Source organism: Bombus fervidus, chromosome 1 (assembly GCF_041682495.2).
Source record: "Bombus fervidus isolate BK054 chromosome 1, iyBomFerv1, whole genome shotgun sequence".
Lineage (NCBI taxonomy): Eukaryota > Metazoa > Arthropoda > Insecta > Hymenoptera > Apidae > Bombus > Bombus fervidus.
The window spans coordinates 25,452,824-25,473,395 of NC_091517.1; the positions used below are offsets into that span (position 1 = coordinate 25,452,824).

At 41.5% G+C, this 20,572-nt stretch overlaps 1 protein-coding gene across 11 annotated transcripts in view; it reads right to left on the reverse strand.

Annotated features, from left to right (window-relative positions):
* Window positions 1-2,263: 2,263 nt before the first annotated feature.
* Window positions 2,264-20,572, reverse strand: part of Trc (Serine/threonine-protein kinase tricornered) — a 39,443-nt gene continuing 21,134 nt past the window's right edge. For 5 of the 11 annotated variants that reach the window (XM_072022757.1, XM_072022767.1, XM_072022776.1 and 2 more), the window contains 9 exons: window positions 5,314-5,390; window positions 4,804-5,037; window positions 4,459-4,666; window positions 4,059-4,176; window positions 3,830-3,969; window positions 3,545-3,745; window positions 3,276-3,428; window positions 3,019-3,177; window positions 2,264-2,876 (listed from right to left, as the gene is read on the reverse strand). In XM_072022757.1, the coding sequence (XP_071878858.1) occupies window positions 2,761-2,876; window positions 3,019-3,177; window positions 3,276-3,428; window positions 3,545-3,745; window positions 3,830-3,969; window positions 4,059-4,176; window positions 4,459-4,666; window positions 4,804-5,037; window positions 5,314-5,390 (1,406 nt within the window). In that variant the 3' untranslated portion in view covers window positions 2,264-2,760. Of the gene's footprint in view, window positions 2,877-3,018; window positions 3,178-3,275; window positions 3,429-3,544; window positions 3,746-3,829; window positions 3,970-4,058; window positions 4,177-4,458; window positions 4,667-4,803; window positions 5,038-5,313; window positions 5,391-7,829; window positions 8,019-12,718; window positions 12,756-12,885; window positions 13,354-15,163; window positions 15,240-18,119; window positions 18,385-20,572 lie in introns of those variants that run through there. The other 6 variants (XM_072022804.1, XM_072022841.1, XM_072022832.1 and 3 more) reach the window with 6 other exon arrangements.

Below are 20,572 nucleotides of genomic sequence, written 5' to 3' on the forward strand. Positions count from 1 at the left end.
TTTTTACTTCGTGTTTCCTGCATTTAAAAACTCGTCGCACTTCATAAATCTAAGCACTCTGTATCGTAAAGTTATACATCGAAGTGTGTTCATTTCGTATGACGTAAGGCTACTCGCGCTTCGAGCATCAGAGCGTGGAGCACCAACCGTGCACCTTATCAACGTCCAGTTAAGAAGCGATTGTACGAAGAATCACGGTATTCTCGTTCGCAGAATCAAAGGTAAACACCTTTGAGATACAACGATAATCGTTCCACCCAAGCTTTTTTCTAGCTCGTAATCCGTTTCCAGACACGACACTTGCACGAATGAAATACTCGTTTCGCACGACGCGAAGCGTTGCGATTGTTTCGTGCTCCACACTCGTACGCCGGAGATGTTCGCCGACAAAGACGCGCGAAACTAACGCCTCGTAAACACATACATATACGTGCAGCAAGATCGCGTTGCGTGAATTTCGTTAACGGATATACGCCGGATCGTACTAGGAAGGAGCAGATAACTTTGATACAAGTACTATCAGCCGGTACGCGATACGTCTCGAGCGTGCGCACATACGTACGTACTTTCGTACGTTACCACCTTAAGGTTATTTATTTAAAAGTTTTCTATCTTATTTATCATTAGTACTATTACTAACGCGGTGCCCTGGCTGTCGGTAAACTACATAATGAATAGCTATAATTATATAGCTAAATAAATTAAATATATGCATATAGCTATATTTGAAACGAAACTACGTTCATCGACCGAGATTGTGTTTTATGCACCGTACGCGTGGTTCTTCTTGTCCCCTCCGCGTGCAATAGATTTTGCATAATCCAATCGCTAGTGCTACATACTCGGGCACCAACCTCTTAAACGACATTACGATCCAGTTCGATAGCAAATGCAAATTAATCAACGATTACTCGAGCGAATCGAAAGTAAACATTGTTTCTCGTTTAAAATTCAATGTAAAATGGAAATGGATAACAAAAAAAAAAAAAAAAAAATAGACAAAAAAAAAAGAGAGAGAGAGAGAGAAAAGGATGACCGCGGAAACCTGGCACATCCCTGTGTAATTGTTTCCATTTCAATTAATGTAAAATTACTATAAAAGATATATGTATGTACATCGATCACTAAATTACATCGATTAGCGTTTCCTTTCTCTTGTTCCGTTACTAACTATGGTTTACCCAGCGTCGCCTTCTGTAGTTTTTGGGTTGGGCTGCGCGTGTGTATACGTGTTAGGAACCTTAATAAGGCAACGAAGGAGCCCTGAATTTTACGAATGTATCCGTTATTTTCCGTTTTTACATTGTTTAAGCTGCTTTTAAAGCTTTACAATTTTCATAATGCTCAGGCACGAACAAAACCGTTTGTTAATTTTCTCTAAGAAAGAGACCCGGTACCTTGTATGATTCTCCTTCTGCGTGCCCCCTTTATTCCCTATACATCGTAATTCTTCTCTTATCCAATTAGTTAATTAACTGCAATACATTTTATTTAATGATACATCATACGTTGATACAAAAAACTACAAAGCACAAAAATTACGCAAAAGCTTGTGCCACGGTACCTACACATTGTAATTGGATTATTCCAAATTACAGCATTTCATAGCGAAAATATATAATTACATGTTGTAAATAACAAATTAAAAAATGTTCGTCGTACACCGATACAAATTTCCGAATATCCGTGCGAGATGATATTGATCGTTATAAAATCTGAACTATCTAACAAAAATCTACGAGATTAGACACATGATCGATCTTGTTGAATATTTCGCCAATTATTTTCTCGTGCAATTCCTGCACACCATTCAGACAAAAGCTCTCAAAAAATATACAAATATAAAATACCTTTTTTATACCAACAAATGTTTAAATGTTTCGAACGAAACGTAAGCATAATCGAACAGAATACAACATTCGTAAAGTTCAGTAATCGTTAACAGACAAAACGGTAATTTGTATACAAAACTTTTAAACAATATTATATCACAGTACTAGCTATAAATACAACGTTTAAAAGAGAGCTGAAAACGAGAGCTAAAGCAGTGCTTCGTTAGACAGAGAAAAGACATCGACCGAAACCCTATACAAAGATTATACACATTCTGCGAGAATCACGGGACCGAGGCTCCATCTTTGCTCCTACCATTAATGTTTTTACTATAAAAAGAAAGATAGAGAAAGAGAGGAGGGAGGAAAGGAGAGAAAGAGATCTTATTATGCTACGCATCGAAGATCGGATGGAAACAGCATTCACGATAGAACGAAAAACAAACGTGTTTTATAATTGCGACATCGCTAAAAACGTTACAGTGCGCATGAAAATATTTCGGTTCTTCCTTATCACATGTGCAACGATTTTTGCACCTGCTCGTCTCCGGAATATTTATCACTTCGTTCTTTTTCTTTTTGTCCTTTGTCCTAAAACAACACGACGTTTTTTTTTTTTTTTTATCGTCTTTGTCATGTTCTTCCTTGCCCTTTTACCTCTTCTTCCTTTTCTTCTTCTTCTCTCGCATTTTCATACGATAACGTGTACCTATGTACGTACGTCGTGACTATTTCTCATCACGTATGTACATGTAAAAGCGTCTGACTGCCGATGATTGACTGGACCGTATTCAGAAGATAAAACGAATCAACCATCCGTTCGAGATGCCGTTGATGACATCGGAGGGTACGGGTTATGTACCAAGGCCGGAATTCCAGTTGCGTCAGGCTGCTGACTGGTCGAAACCGAGCAAGAAATAGAGTGTTGCTATTTCTTGGTTGGCGTTCCTCGTTGCGTCAAACCTTCGAATCGTTTGAACGTGTAATTAATGAATACCCAGTCCTTGTATATTACCTCCCCATCTTGAGGCATTGGCGCGGATGCTGTAATCGGCGAAAAAAAAAAAAAAATTCATGGAGAAAATTATATTCGAATTTACGTTACCGGGTAAGTAATCGTACCGTTCTTTATTTCCTCCTGGAATTGGAATAATAGTACGTCGTCATAAATGTTTAGTATACTTACGTATCTCTAATTTCACGTCGGGAAATTCGTCGAAATTGGAAGTATCGTCGATAGAACGTACTTCGACTGGAATCGCTGCTGGCCTTTCTCTGATATGTTCCCAATCGACGCCACGGAAGAAAGGGGCTAGTTTAAGTTCTTCTATACCTCTTTGCGCACCTATGGATCATTTTAGAAGAAGAATCGTATGAGTCGTCCAACTACTACGTATCGAAGGTATTTTATCGACGTTCGAACATAGCATATCAAATATTAACCTAATCTTCTATCGGCTTCGCAACAAAACCTGATTATGGTATCTTTAGCTTCCTCGCTGATGGGAACTTCTGGTGGAAAAACTAATGTTTCCCTCCAATTCATAACCTTCCGGTAAGTTTCTTGGGGATTTTCACTGCAGAATGGAGGATATCCTGAAGTAAAGACGAAAGTTATCGATAAAGTTCTGTAGAAAATATGGAAAACAAACGGTACACGCGGTTCTTCTTGCTAAAATCGGAAATTTACGGGAGCAGAAGCTTCTCAGTACCTATGAGCATCTCGTACATGATAACTCCCAAGGACCAACAGTCGCAAGCAGGTCCGTAACCTGTTTGTAAAAATACTTCCGGAGCTATGTAATCGGGTGTTCCTACTGTACTATAAGCCAAAGCTCTCCTGTTTCTTTTCCAGCTCTCTGCTCTTCTTTTGCTATCCATCGCGCCGCCACTTCCGCTTCCGCACGATGTCACTGTAACGAAACGGTTAAACGGTGGTACTTTGAATAAGAAGAACAAGAATAAGAAGAAAAGAAAAGGTAGAAGAAGAGACGTACTGAAATCCGAAGGCTTTGCTTGACTGAGATCTCTGTAGAAATCGGTTCTATGGGACTTTTTCAGACCCGTACATAATCCAAAATCAGACAGTTTTATATGACCTCGTGCATCCAATAACAGATTGTCCGGTTTGATATCTCTGAAAAAACGGATATTATACCGATAAGTTTCTAGCTACGTCGCTTCGAATCGTTACTTTCCGTTAGTTTTCGTAACTCTGTGTTTTACCTATGAATAAATCCCAGTTTATGTATAGAGTCGATCGCTAACGCTGTCTCCGAAATATAAAATTGCGTGCACTCTTCGGAAAGCGTATCTTTCTTCATCAGCAACGTCATCATGTCACCTACAAGAACATACGTATTTCGATGATTTTGTTGTTTCATACAGACATACGCGATAAGGTGCAACGATCGGCATACTAATTGTAATTTAACGTAAAATAGGAGATGGTTGCAAATATTTATAGCAATCGAATTACGTAATGAAATCAAGGAGCGTGTTCGTGTACGTTTTGTAAGAATAATTCGTAAGAAAGGAAAGACAACGAAACGAAAGAGAGAGAGAGAAAAAGCAACAAGTAAAAGCGTATACTAGCGCGAAAACTATAATTGAAATGAAATCTTACCGCCTGGAAGAAACTCCATGATTAAATACAAATTTATAGGATCTTGAAAGCTATAATACATTTTTACGACCCATTGATGATCCGCTTCCACTAGGACGTCTCTTTCCGCCCTGACGTGCGCCACTTGCTCTTTTTCCAGCATGTCGGCTTTTCTTAAAATTTTCATCGCATATACGTGCCCGGTATCCTTCTTTTGCACGAGTCTTACCTGTTCGATACACAACGACAACAAGATTACAAACAGAGATTACCTTTAAAAATCGTTCGCATTCTACGCGGTTCTCTCAGAGAGGAACAATTTTTCGATCACGGCAACATCCAGCTTTTCATTCAACGCAAATTTACCTCTCCGAAAGCACCTCTGCCGATAACTTTGAGAGGCTCGAAATCTTCGACGCCAAGTCGGGAACGTTTCAAACGAAGGAATTCAGTTTCCTTCTGAGCATGCTGCAACCGTTTCTCCTGCTTCTGTTGTTCCGACAGACCTTCGTCTTTCAACGATTCCTCTAATTTCGCGAGCCTCTGCTTTCGCTCGATGTGCTGTGCTATCAGATTACTGTAGTAATTCTCCAACGTTACCTAAAGCCAAAAACATATAAATGTTGATAGAAAAAGCAAACTATCCACGTACATACGTGGTTCGCATATACCGAAAAATGGGTTAAACAATCTCTTACTAGGGTAATGTAAATGAAAATGCCATGGTTAGCTTGGCGAGTTTTTCGTACAAATATCCGTATCTGCATCGTTCGAACATCGATTTACAACCGTTTGAAATTTACTACGCAAGGATAAGAAACGCGACGAACGAAAAACGAAAAGCGAGATTGTCAACGAGAGAAATAAAGAAATTACCTTGGCCTTTGTAGCTTTGTCCAATGTATGGCCGCTGAAACGGATCGTGCTCTCTGTGGCCGCCATCTCCAGCACCCCTGTAATACATGCAAAAGGAGGTCACTGAGTGCCGCACACCGATCTCCAGAAGCGAGGTCTCGTGCCGTGACAATGACACAAATCTTTTCGCACTAAAACCCTTCGATCTAGTTAAAAACGGTAACGCGAGCGACCAACGATCGAAATTTCAAAATTTCCTCGATTTATTGCACGATCGTCGGTCGTTGGTTCGTAAGATATCTTGCCAAAATTTGATCTATAGAGCTACATCGAAAGACGTTGTAGCCTGAAATCGGCGGATATCTGTAAAGGAGACACGAAGAAATAATCGGTTCGTTCACCGTGCGTCGAATATCGGCCGTCTCGAACGCAACATGAACCTTCTCTCGCGTACAGCAAAAGTTGACTAGCCTTGGAGTTTATTAAATAATGGCTGCGGTGAATGATCGTGCATCGTTCGGTCGAGACAGTGTTTGCGTACTGGAGTCACGGAATCGAAAATCTGTTTCTCAGCGCATAGTACAACATCGATTAATATCTCTCGATGATGTCACCTATCTCTAACGGCGATATCGAAGAAGCTCAGAAATCCTGAGAAACTTTAAAAGGTTCGAACGTTCGAGTCGGGGGAATTGGCCGCGGTACTTGAAACAACGGTCGCAGGGTATTGTACGAGAAATGAAACTAAACGAGAAACGTTGATACATTTTCGTTCTCCGTTTCGCTCGACCAAGTGGTTTATACTTACGTCGAGAACAACGTCGCTGCTCCCTTACGATTCCGCGAATACGAGGACCATTTTACCGGAGATACGAGAACGAGCACAGACGCGCAGATACGAATACGAAATCGAATCGAAGAAATATATGTACCGAGATATACCGAAGAGATCGAACGGCACGATTCGCCGGCTTCGCGTACGTCTCCGGTACACTCGTCCTCAAGGTATATTTCGCGATTCGATCCTCGCACAACTAGGGAGTAGGTACAATGACGTCACGCGCTGATTACATTACGGTCTGCAAGGCCGCATTAAACTATTCTAGAAGCCATACTTTGCGCGTCTCTTGCGTTCAGTCTGCAAATAAAGGGTAACATAAGACACGCGAACAACGTTCTTCTTGCGCCGTTCTCTACGCTACCCGGCTCTTCGTTGCGACTTTTGTAATTAATCTCGCGTTCTCTTGCCGCTTGGAATACTAAGAAAATCTTTCGATCGCCGACACTGGCTCGCTCGTGTTATCCTCGATAATTCCGCTTTAAAATCTGCGTTAAAATCCGATAAAATTGCGACTCGTTTCGACGATATTTCAAACTATTTCAAAAATCGCTAAATACATTTATCGCAATACGATGTGGAAAACGATTACGATCGATTATAAGATGCGGATCGAAGATACGCAACGCCGTTGATCGTACACGGCTTCTCTTCGACACTGGTTGTGTAAAACGCGTACCGTTAGCGTTTTCGTTACTAGCCGGTTCTCTCTGTTCTTTCGGCGTTCTTTCGCGCTCGAAGAGTTTGCGACTATTAATTTCGTTTCCTTCTTTCACCAAAATCGTTTGCGATATCGAGACGACCTTACTGCCGCAAAAGCGCGACGAAGCAACGTAGATATCATCGAGAATCGAACCGAATTGAACTGCTGAATTGGAAACGGCAAACGGCACGATGATAAATAACCTGTACACTGATAAATAATACAATAGATTTGCGGACAAACGCCGACATTTCAAAAACTTTCGAGGTAAAGCGTTTCCCGTTTCGATCGCTGTACAGACGATACTTGATACTCGTTAACGTTAGGAAACCGCGATGTAACGAATAAACAGGTACATCGTCAAAACGAATCGTAAAAGGCAACGGAATAAAGCGTGGAATAAAATTATCGGAACTTTGGATATTACGTACACAACGTCGTTGAACTTCGGCTAGAAATCGTGTGAAAGCGAGAACGTTGATTGCATCTTGCTATAACGACCTTCGATCGAACCGAATATAGTTTTAACTATCGGCAACGCCAGTAACTATACATGTAGATACATTCACCTTTTTAGCTATGTACTTTGCCATATTTTTTTATATCGTATCGAGTACTGCGCGCGAAACGTGTATGGAAGCGTGACGTTGTAATCCTATAAGGGAACCGATAAAAATACGAATTAATTACTTATTTCCTTGCTAAACTGTCCTTTCCTTATCTCGTACGTCGATGATTCTTTTCCAAATCGAACCATCGTCGAAACGGCCTTGTACTTTACAACAACGTTTAATCAGGGAATCAAAGTTCTCGAATTTTTGCTAGTCCAAGGCTTACGACTAGAGCCTCTGATATCACGCGCGCGTAGAAATTACGAGACAGAAATTATGGTGGTGTACGTGGCACACGGCAAGTTATCGACAAATATCGCCGGCATTATCAAATAAAGTTAACGTATCGTCGCAGATGCTCTTGCGTTTAGACCGTGCCACTTACTCTCGGAAGCGCGCGTACACGTATCGACAAAACGCTGTCTCACTAATGTCCGTGATGTTCTGCCTGGTCTTCTTTCGTTTCGAATTTCTTCCGCGTCGCGATACACCATGGAAATTCCATTCTTTGGAAATTGAATTAGAATCGATCTCCTGTTTACAGTTCGATAAAACGAAATGTTACGCGTAAAACACAAATTAGAGGGTATTTTTTTTTTATAGAAAGTATCGAGGGCGGAACGCAACTTCTCGAAACATCTTGCAACAAGCGTACAAGTATGCGCGTGATGCGAGAAACTGGACGCGTTCGAGTAAGAACATCGAGCAACGCTGCGAGCCGTCTACCGCGTTACCGCAAGTTGGCGTAAGTGGGCGAGCATCGAGGTTTTTCGACCGGAAACGCTTGCCAAAGCATTTCAGATAAAAATCTCAAAATTTCCTCGTAACTTTGCCTTTGAGGCGTAACGCTTTCACAAACAGCATACTTGTTAAGCAATTCTAACAGCTGTAACAATTATTTTTAATGCCATTTTCGAAAATTGATCGACGAACGAACGACGTCGTCGAACCAATTATCTTCGTTCTTCGAAAGTAACAACGACTATAACGATAACGACGTGGATTGAATCTGATCGACTGTCGCGGATAAAGAGAAACCGTTGAGAGGTAGGTAGCGAAACGCAGGTGAGATAATACGCAAGAATAAGCGTAAGTTTATTCAGCCTCAAGGGCTCTTGTAATATTCGTTCGATTACGTCGATATCGTAATATTTAACTCGAAATTACCGTGGAATTGCTTTAAACATCAAGTTCGTGTTGTTTTGTTCGTGAATCGCGGATGTATCGATCGCAACGATCAAACTCGAGAAAGGCGGAGAGAAAAGAGAAAGGGGAAAGGAATGCGCGTTTTGTATCGCTACGCGTCCATAATTACTCGCAGCGTTTATTAAATTTTTATCGAGTTCTGACGATAATTCGCGTGAATTACAACGGAAAAAGGGAAACATGGGAAAACGGGACAAGCAAGAAAAAAGCGCTATGTCGGGGAACGGTGAAGGACTACAGATTAGATGTATGTATGTATCGCGTGTATATACGTATCACGCGTTACGCTACGAACATACCAACTATCGAGAGCATGAGTCACGTATGCGTAGGCGTCGGTGGTAATGGTGCTTATCGGCGTCAGCACTTTTAAAGATTATTTACATTCGACGACCGTGTAAATAACGAAGGCGATCGAGCACCTTCTTCCTTGGTGCACACGTACGCTACTATGGCGAGTAATTGCGGAAAACCGATTTCTTTTTACGTGATCGACGGTTACAGCGTTCAAACGGCATGCATTTTCAAACACCTCACGTTTTCGCGACGGTGAACGAACGGGTAATGCCCGCCATAAAAATCCTGCGCAGATATTCTTCGAGATACTTGCAATTCCGATCATTCCTGTTTGCAAGATGCAACGAAAATTACCTACGCGCGATTCTATACGCTAATCACTCGCGCGTACGATACTTTACTTTCGTCTCTTCTTTTCAACGCCGCCAGAACTCGTGTTTTTTCTTTTTTTCTCCTTTCTTCCAAACTCTCGTTTGTCTTTGCGATTTGCTCCAAACTAGCCGCTCGATGTTTTCTACCGATATTTTCTTTCTATCCATTTTCATTTTTTTTTTTCCATTTCGTCGCTACCGACACTCGCTGATTCAAACCTTTTTCATAATTCATCGTCGTTTTCTCTGTTCTCGATTCCTAAAACTCGTTTCAAAATTATCTTTTACTTTTTATACCTTTCTTTCCTTTTCATTTTCTTTCGCTATCTTCAAAGACAAAGTTCGGTGTGAGAAAAGCATTTTCACGATGGTTGATTATATTTTCTCATCGTACGCATTTACGTAACGTGCATTTTCGTAAAACGAAACGCGTTAACCGCGTGGAAAGGCCGTATAATTTTAACCAACGATAATTCCCTGTAAATATACAATTACGAATATCTGCTAAGAGATAAAAGCGCTGCTATAATTTATTCGCTATGATCGGTTTGAAAGATCAAGGAATGTTCGCGACCGACGTCACAGTTATATACAACGAATCTAAAAAGCAGTAACAGTACCTAAATTTATCTCGAGGATACACGCGGCGACCGCTCGGTGCAGCATCGATCGATACTTTGCTACTAAATTCGACAAGATCTCGTTGAAGATTTCTTTTTCGATACCGCTCCGTGTGCTCCAAAAAAAAAAAAACGCGTATACAACTAACGTAGAAATATAGAAAAAGATTAGCAAGAAACGTCGTTATTAAATTCAATTCGACGTTTATTCGTAACGATTCCGTCGATTTTGTAGAGAAAATCGTTCAGCGATCGATACGGTTACACGTATGTATGTATACAATTATGACCGAGGGAAAATCGAAGCAAGACGACTTTGTGCTCGCTTCGCAGCAGGTATACGTACTCTAAGTGGCTTTGTTCGATCATGGTATATACCGGTCGAATTAAATACGAAATACGATTTTTTAGGTCGATACGCATATATATATACGTTCTTTGTACGCAGTCGCTTTGGTAAAACGTTATTATTCCGCTCGAAGCTATCGCGCGATCGTGCAAATAATTTAGAACGATGTCGCGAATCGACCGGAATTGACCAGTTAACAATTAGACAGTACGTATTCGTCGGTAATCAATTTCTTATCGTTTAATAAGTTTTATCGTCTGTGTATCGATTTTCTTCGAGTAGCGCTAAACGCGAATTCATCGCGTGGTATAGCGGAATTAAACAAACGGTACATTCACCTACAAAGCCGAACAACCATACGATTTTCTGAGAAGAGACCCTTTCCGAAGCCCGATTCTTGATTCTGCTTCTTTTCAAACGTGAATTAGATTAGAAGCATCGTTTATTTTCGCGATATCGAACAAACGTAGCGGTGAAAGAAGACTAGCCTGATCTACGTTCCTGACGCGACCTATATCCTTGCTCGATTGGAAACGAGAGGTCAACGTAGCTTTAGGCGAAACACGATCGAACGATTGCTTTCTTTCGAACGATATTCTTAAGAAGCCGTGCTTATTTTCAGCTATCGCCAGCAAGTGCATACGTACCGACGTCGAAACTGTCGTACTTGTTCTCGTTCGAAGAAGATCGTCGCTTTGCGATACAAGATATTTTTATAAATATTTCGACTGTTCCGCGCTCTTTCAAACGTAATACGTATATCGCACAGTTTATAACGCGGCTCGTACGCTCGTACGCGATCGATTCTATCCGAACGTATCGGCCAAATATCTATATACATAATTTGAATCTTTTCTCTTCTCCTTCTTTTCGGTGATTCTCGCGTTTACATTTTTCAACATTTGCAAATTTAACGACAAACCGAAATGGTTTGATCGTTGCTTGTATCTGTAGCGCGAGTAGCCGTAAACGATCGATCTCGATCCGATCGCTTCATCCGGGTAAAAACAGTCCCGTATCGGTTCCATGCAAAGGCGTAGCTCGAGGAAAAGCTTTTCCTTCGAGGAACCATGGAGTCGCTGCAACGATTTTCCGACGATCACCGGTTGCTGTCCGAACGGAATAACGTCTCTTTGATAGTCAGCGGAGACGATCTTTCAGAAAAATAACATCTTCGTTCGATCCGAATAGTTGCGAGATACGAGCAATTTCTCTCAGGCGTGTAAGCGTGTTTCGTTCTCGATGAATAAACATTGGTTAGAATTTAAAAAAAAAAAAAAACAAAAAACCCGTCTCAACGCGCTACGACCTCTTGTTATTTGTTGAAGAAAGAAAGGAAAAATATCGAAGGTTACGGTTGACGTTACTCACTTCGCAAAGGGTAGAATTTGATTTTATTGTACGATGGTTTCGAAAAGCATCAACTACGTATATACTAACGTACCAAAACCGATGAGACCACTCGTAGAATAATAAATCGTAGGAATGGTGGAATGGTTGAAAGAACAACAATGGTCGTAGCGCTTGTATATATCGCATGTATGTATATCTGTGTCACGCGGATGCCCGAGCCTGAGTCATTCGCTCCCGTTCGCTCGCTCGAGAGTTCGTTGCTCATCGTGGCTTCGTACCATGCCCCGGTCCCGTCCCGTGCTCTTTCACCTACTAACGGTTGGTTTACCGTTCTTCGACTCTTACCGAACGCACCACTCTACACGAGCCGCGCTCGCACATCAAAAGGCCCGATCGAACTGACCATCGTTCTTCTTCTCCACTGGGAGATACTCGTGCAAATCGAAACGAATGTTTCCGGTTCGAGGAAGACGTTTGCAAGAAAATGCAGAAAATCGAGTCGACTGGCGGAAAGAACGAGTCGCTGCGAAGCGCAACTTCTACCAAACTCGCGGACGTTTGTTTATAGTTTCGAGTTCGGTGTTTGTTCGTGTTTTACGTCAGAACGGCAGGCGCGGTGAACGAGTTTTACGAGGACGCGTTGTCGCTATTTTAGGTATGCGCGGTATTAGTTGATGCGCAATAAAACCGTCACTTTACGCACTCAAAATAAATCGTAGTTCGAACCGTCGTTCGAAATACCGTATCCAAGAGTCATCGGCTCCAACGGTTCGTCCGAATTCCAAGACGCGCTAAACGATAATCGCGCATAGTTGGAAAGCAACGAATAACCAAACTTTCGAATAGTTCTATAATTATGAAACGTTTCGCGAATGCTCGAAATATATCGCGTGCCACTTTGTTCGATGGCTATGATTACGTATACGTAACGTTTCGTTCGATTTTCTTTCCTCGGTTTCCTCGTGGAACGCGGACTTTGTGAGACGATCGTCGAGAGTTCTTGGAAGGACGGTGTCGGTCAGTCGCGATTCACGATTCTCGACACGACGACGACTCATCAACCAACTCGACGACTTACCGTCGTAGAAATATTGTAACATTACGTAAAAGAGAACGCTAGTATCGAGTTTAAACAATGTACGTGGCGATCAGGAGAAAAAAGTAAGGGAAGAACGAAGCGACGCGTACACTTTGACGCAAGTTAGAACGAGATAGATCGTAAAGGAAGTTAAAAGAAATTCGTACTTTCCTTGTTATCGTTGGCGAAGCGGTTTCACGCGACTGCGCATCATTCGACTCGTCTTTGGTGTTGGTCAGCTACGAATATCGCGTGGTCGACGTGGTATCCAATTTTAGCGGGTTTCGTCAAGACCGTGGAACACGTAGACGTTGGAACGGCTAGGAAAACGCATCGAACGAAAGAATGCACTTTTCTTCGTGTTCTCGTCGCCAAGGATCGACGAAACGACGACAACGACGACGGCGGCGACGACGGTGACGACAAGGAACCACCGAACGACGGATGCCCACTTCCAACTCCGACTATACCACGACCACGCGACCTGCTCGTCATTCGAGCTTCTCTCCAAAAACACGACAGAAAGAAGAGCGCGACGGTTCGAACCGTACGATATAAACGCAACGAAACGCGTCACACAAGTGCCAACCGATGACTCCCGATCTCTTTCTCTCGTCTCCTTCTCTCTATGCCCGCCGAGATCCTATACGTACACTATATACAACGTACAATCCAAGAGAAACTTCGTCCAGAAAACACTAGCACGATCGGAGGGGAGGGATCGAAGTAGGAGGAGAAGACCGAAAGTGCGCGTGACTACCCCGACCACGAACTACGAACTGCGAACCACGAACCACGGACTGCTGCGAACCACGAACCACGGACTACGAACCACGAGCCACGGACTACGGACTGCGAATCACGGATCACGGATCACGGACCACGGACCATGGACCATGGACTACGGATTACGGACCACGGACCGTGACGCGACGATCTAGCCAGCCTACCCTCGTCACCTGATCACGGTTACCCACTTGTGCGCTTCCGACGTCTCGGTATTTTCAACCCCGCCGCCGTCGTCGTGTACTCGTTATTTCTTTGTCTCTTTCCTTCCGCTCTCTACACAAGTATAATCAAACTCGAACGTTCACCGTCCAACCAATCTTTCCAATTTAATTTCTTGGTTAACGGCACCGATAGGCTTATCTATTAACTCGTTGATCGACAAACCTTCCGCTAATATCGGCTTCTAAGGGAGGGAGGGGATGGCGGCGTTCTCCGAAACGTCCACATTTTCGTTCACGTGGCACTTTCCGTAAGAAAATTCAACGCACAACAATACGTCGGTGGTACGCGAGTGCCCCAGCGAATGCTATAAACGTTATACGGAGACATTCGTTGAAAACTTATTTCTTCGTTTAACCTTGTAGATCTGTTTTGCAAATGAAGAGTTTACGCGAGTAAAGGTAGGCAGATTAACAAAAGATATAGCGGGACGGTACAGTGCGACGCGGCGCTCACATTGCCCTCTATCTAAGTACATATAATACATCGTCCACCTCTTCACGTGGGAATATTGATTTCGCCGCGTCAGCTGCTCGCTCAGTTGCTCGACTTTGCTTGCTTATTCGTCGACCGTTCGTCCTCCGTTGTTCGCCGTGAACGCGCGCGCGTTTACTAGCCGCTTGCCCAATCTAATTCGTACACTTGTTCCACCACTTTATACGTTAATTTGCATTGCTCATCTACCACGTGTTTTCCACCTCGCAAACGTCACGCGATTATCGTTCGTTTAACGAGCCTGTTTCTATGTCATGATCAATTATTACCTTTTACAAAAAAAAAAAAAAAACAGGATTTTCACTTTTTTAAATATTTACCGTACATGCGAATATTTCAACCGTACGAAACGTTCTAAAATGTATCGTTGATTTTTTAACGTAGCGATTCTTCGTATTTAATTTTAGGAATCGTCGACGTTACCAAAACTTAACTTAAATTTTTCTATCGAGAAAACAGATTGATTTTCAAATACATTGTGGAAAATAACCTGTAAAACACGCGTGGAGCCCTGGTCCGAGGTCAAGCGTGAATCATCTTTCGTGATTCAACGAGTAAAATGAAAAATTATTGGTAATCGCCATCACGTGGAACCAATTAATTTTAATAACGATTTATACAAGGTTATATAACATTACTAGCGCGTTAACTGCATGTTAACGACGGTGAAAACACTTTCTCCTTTAATTCCAGAGTTACTCTTTTTTTGTTTCAACACCTTTTTCAGATTAATTTGAATGAACGCAAAGAATAATTTCATCGAAATCGTGTTAAAATAACGCGATATTATAGTATGTGTCGTGATTCTTGTTCTTAATCGCAACATTTTCCAAGAAGTCCTTCGATCGTAGTTTCCAACTTGTCTCGATAAGTTTGTCGGAATAATAAATATAGAGACAATATAACGAAGAAATTATACGTTCCTTCGACGATTTCTCTTACCGTATAATCGAAGAACAAGATTCCGACATTGGTAAATTTTCTACATTTTCTAATTTACCGGCCATTCTCTCGGTCCAAATTTGCACGAATAACGATACTAACCTGAAACATAAAAAAAGGATTATACGTAATGATAACTTTATTTACGTATATATGTATGCGTATATACATACGCGTGCATATCAGCATATCGACGTATTAAATCGGTACAAAATCAAAATTTAACGTATCGAGTTTATTGCAGCGTGTCCCGAGGTTTTCTCGATTCCCTTTTGACATACTTATAGAGAGAGACGCGCAAAAAGGAAAGTGGGAGACATTAAAAAATGAAAAGTTAGATGGATAGACAATGAAGGAAGCGTTACATAGCGAGAGGAAGTATTTTGGCTACTGCTAGCTTGTCCTATATTTCCGATATGAATATATTATAAGAAGAAGCATATTGTTATTTCGTCAGACCATTCTTTCACAGTGTCCATTCGTGAGTATGATGAATTTTGACATTTTCAAAGGTACATTATCGGACAATAAGTGTAACGATTTACGATCGTAATCGTTGTTTAAAGAATTGAAAATGACGTCGAATTTTGTCTTATTTATCGATAGAAAAGTTTCCTCGTACGGTAAAATTCTCTTTTCTCTATTCGGTAGCTGTGTTGCCACGGTAACAGCCTAGATTCGAGAGGTTGGGAGATGCGAACCCACAGAGCAGAGACAAAGGGTAGCGCGTGCGCCGAGTCGTTGGTCCGCCTACATATTTGTACATCTGCACGTTTATATAGGTACACGGATACTGGTAAAATCTGTCCAGAAGAAGAACAGAAGAGAAAGAAGAAGAGAAGTATTGTCGCTCGATCGTGTCCTTTTGTTACATATTTCCGGTAGCAGGGCTTACAACGGACGTAAACAATCCATTGAAATATACGGGAATGTTCCCGTCTTTGTACACGCGTATAGCCGACGAATTCCGATTTAACAAAGTCGACGAACACTCGACCAATTTCCTTTCCCTGAAAACATACTTGTCGCGCGACTATTCATTTTCAATTTGCGTTCAGCTAATAATTTCCGCGTTCTCGTATCGGATCGCTTTTCGAACATTTGCTGCCTATTGCGATCAATGAAAACCGGGTCACGCTTTTCCTCGTATCAAGGAGACAGGTAAAGTCAAACGAGGCCGTTCGTCCTCGTAATCGCACACGAACAATCTTGCCAACGTTTTACTTTAAATAGCCAACATTAATAAATTTTAAACGACCGCTTGCATATTTATCGCATAATCGACGCGATATATTCGCAACATATATTACTTTAAACTAGAGACTTTGGAAAATATATTACGGTGCATATGGTGCTTGATGTAAAGAGAATTCAAAGTTCAAAGATCGTACCGCGTGTATTACCTTGCGGAAAATATTGCAACTTCGCTGATCGTGCAACGTTTCTCCAAGTATTACTTGTATATCGTTCGACGGATAGAAAGTCTGATTACTTGATAAAATACCGTAAAACAAGAACTAGTCGGTTTCGCGCCAGTTAACGCCGATTCTTTTACATACATATTTTTGTAGATTTTGCAAACGTATTTTCTCGAAAAACATTCGAAAACCATTCGAAAAGTGCACGTAAGAGTTTCGAGAAATTATCGGAAGATTAGCGAAAGGCAATTATTGTAAGATTTCGAAAGAAGATTTCACTTTTAATTCTACGTTACGAACGATACGAAACGCGAAGAGGCGAGAATAAACGAAAGAAAGGAATGGGTACTTGACATCGTCTAATGTAAATAAAATACGAATACAACCGCAACAGTATCCGAATAATAAATATGAAATATTCGAAATTTTTTAAATTATATCTACTCCTTTCTTTACCGTTCTCACATTTTGAACGCTTAACCTTGAAACTGATATACATATCGATATTTTCACCGATGCTTGACCGACGAAAAAAGTGGGATTATCGCAAGAATTTCGCGCCTGACCTGACCTTGTCCTAAATTTCATTCCTCCTGAGCCTTTCGAGAATTCAGCAAACCAGCTCCCTCTAGCTAGGGCAGTGTTTTTCAAACTGCAGGATGTGACTCATTGGAAGGTTGTAAAATCGATACAGTAGTTTATATAATACACACGCGCGAGCGCGCGAGGGCACTACAATAAAATTATTATCTGCCTATAATACGGCAAAGAACGAACGATCGAAGAAAATATTACGAAATGAAATTGATTAGAAAATCGTGTAACGTACGTAAGAGATATTTTGTTTGAAAGATTACCAATATCTTACATTGTACTATTTAGAGGATTTCGTTGATATGAAATGGAGATTCGAGAAAAACAAATTGAAATTAGGAAACTACCGAATATAGATACGGTAGCAAGATCGAAGGAATGATATCGAAAATAAAAAATAGGTTGGCTGAAAAATAAAACGAAAACGCGGACAAATAAGGAAGTAAATTTCCAACGATTTTAATCGATTCGGGCGTATGCATATGACACGCGTAGAACGCAGAAGCGCGACATTAGGTATACATTTGAGTAGATTAGCAAGCAATGGATAGCTACAGCGATGGAAAGTGAAAGTACCTCCCGTCTAGCGACCAACGTTTCGTTTCCATGTACTTTATTCGACCTGGTATGATACAACCTATCTTTGTATTATACGTAATAATATCGTTATGCGAAACACTTGCTCGGTTAAAGCAGACGATTTAGCAAGAGGTAATAACGAACAGTTACAAACAGTTTAACTCGCGTGACTAACGATTTTTAGAATTTATTGTAGTTCGTACCGTTAAAAACCGATTATCGAGAGTTAAAAGCCGTTATCGAAAACACGCAACGAAGCTATAGGTAACGCGTATATCTTCAAACACGGCACGATAACCGTTAAAAGTATCGGACTCGTTACGCATAGGATAATGATATGATTCATACTCGCTCGTTAAACTAACCCGAAAGATAAGACTTGGCACAGGTAATGTAGCTGCACATTTGTCCTATCTTCGTCCACACGGTCTTGAACAATTCCGAATTGTACATTGATAATTGGTAACAAATTGTAGATTCCTTCTCGATCGTTTCACTTGGTCACCGTTTCCCGCGATTCAAACACACGCGCAACCTTTCGAGCGTATCGTGTCGCCTCGCACAACACTTGATCTTTTACTTGGCGATATTTGTTCTTTTCGACTGCATAATTTCTTTCTAGCAACAGTTGTTGCGTAAGATCGTTACCTGACTTACGTAACGTTTACGCGATACCGAGGAAAGCGTGTGCCTCCATAACGCAAAAACGTCGAATAGAAATCAAACCTACCGAGGGTTAGACACATCGACGAATTTCTCTTTTTCTTTAATTTCAACGAATAGAAGCCCGATAAACGCGCGTCGACGATGCAGTTGTAACGTAGCTAATAACAAATCTGGATCGACTTTATCGTCGATCTCGGTCGAGTTATCGAACAACGTTAAAAGAAAGCGCCAACGTTACAGATCTTGCTCGAAGAACGTTGTAACGATACTTGTAACGTTGTAGTCGATTCCTATAAATAAGTAATTATTATCCTTGACTCTTTATTAGCTTCTGCTCATCGACACGACCTTCGCACCCGCGATTGATTACGTCATAGAAAATGTACGATCGCGCACGCTATACTTACATACTTCCCTTTACCAACACCAACGTGTTTATTCGCGCGTTCCGTTCGATCTTTCCATCCTCGAACGTGGAAAAGAAAGAAAGGTAAAGACGAGTCGCATCGTATAGTAGAGTATGTCAGTTGTATCTCTATCCATCGAGTTACATCAATTTCTTACGCGCGATGGATTGAAAGAAGAACGTCTTTTTACGAGGTGTAACGATCTATGTAGATATTTGAGTACGCGGATGCGTATATCGAAGTTAACGAAATCCTTTTTCTCACAATTTGCTCGTATTCGCGTTAACTGTTCGCTTTAAAAGAGTTTCACGCAGATATAGGCATCGTAGTACAAACTAAAAACCACTATTTCCGTATTCGTCAAGGTTTCGTTGTTAAAGATAAAAGCTTAACCAACGGAAACTTCCTGCTTCGATGCAATATCGATAATCGACGGCTAATTCGAACCTTATCGAGCACGCCAAAATTATCGTTGTTCAACCTTAGCAGCACGATAATATTTCTCGCAAATATGCATAGATTAGCAGCGAAAATGTTAAAATACCAAATTACGCAGGCAATTCTTTTAACGTTTGTTCGACGTTGCATATTTATATGTACACTGTATTAAACATTTCGTCGTTAATTAGCATCTATTACGAAGCGGTACTCATCGCGCAAGTAGCTTATTTCTTTTCGTGAAAAAATTCAACAACGACGACGTAGTTACGACTGATCAGCTGATTTCCTGATCAACAAATATTTGCCGCTTGGAAGAGGCTCGATCGTCGATCGCTTGGTTCCTTCGATTACGCGTATAAATTTTGGCAGTGTCGCTCGTCTTTTCCTTATTATCGCAAGCCATTTAAAGACTGTACAACAAACTGTCATATAAATGTACACTTTTACACACGGGCCGTAAGTTCTTAAGTCAGTAAATAAAGTTTTCTGTCAACAATTTCAGGATAATCGTAAGATTGAATTTATAAGCAGAAGAGTAACGTCGCAGAGTTACTTCGCAAAAGAAGATTCGCCGGAGAAGAAAAATTTGGTCACGACGGTACGAGTAGCGAAAATGATCGAGCATCGAGAAGAAAGCAAAAGCGCAGAGCGGTGTGACACTGACACGCGGACGCGAACACGACGGCGGCGAAACGATCCAGAGAATCGAAAGAGAGGCTACGAGTCAACTGCGCGACGCGATACGCTTTCGGAAAGAGGTGCACGAAACCCACCGGAATCGAACAGGAATACTCGAATCGAATATTCGAACGATCGGAGCGTACGTACGCGAACGTAACTTGGTGACCGTCTAACCGAGTGACTGAACGATCGACTAACCGTGCTCGAACGAACGCGATCGGACGCAAGCGAGTCCGAGTGGATGATACGATGAAAATAGGGGGACTCGATGTGTGCCCACACTGCCCAAGTGCCCACTATGCCCACTTGTGTCCACGCGTCAACGTATGCTCACGCACGTTTCTTGCGTATTCGCAGAACGTGCATCGACGCTCCAATTAGTTACATATTCGTTTCACGTTCCACAGTGTTCCAAATTAAAATCATGAGCATTTTCGCGCACACCTCTCGTGAACGTTATAGGTCATCGATTATCGTTTATCGAGCCACCGTTCACGATTACGCTACTTCGATAACGGCACTATAACGTTATCAAGATTTAAGTTGCAAATTTGACAAATTTTACCGTTATTTTTGTCAACGCGACACATCGCTCGTGAATCGTGTAATCGTATCTCTTATAA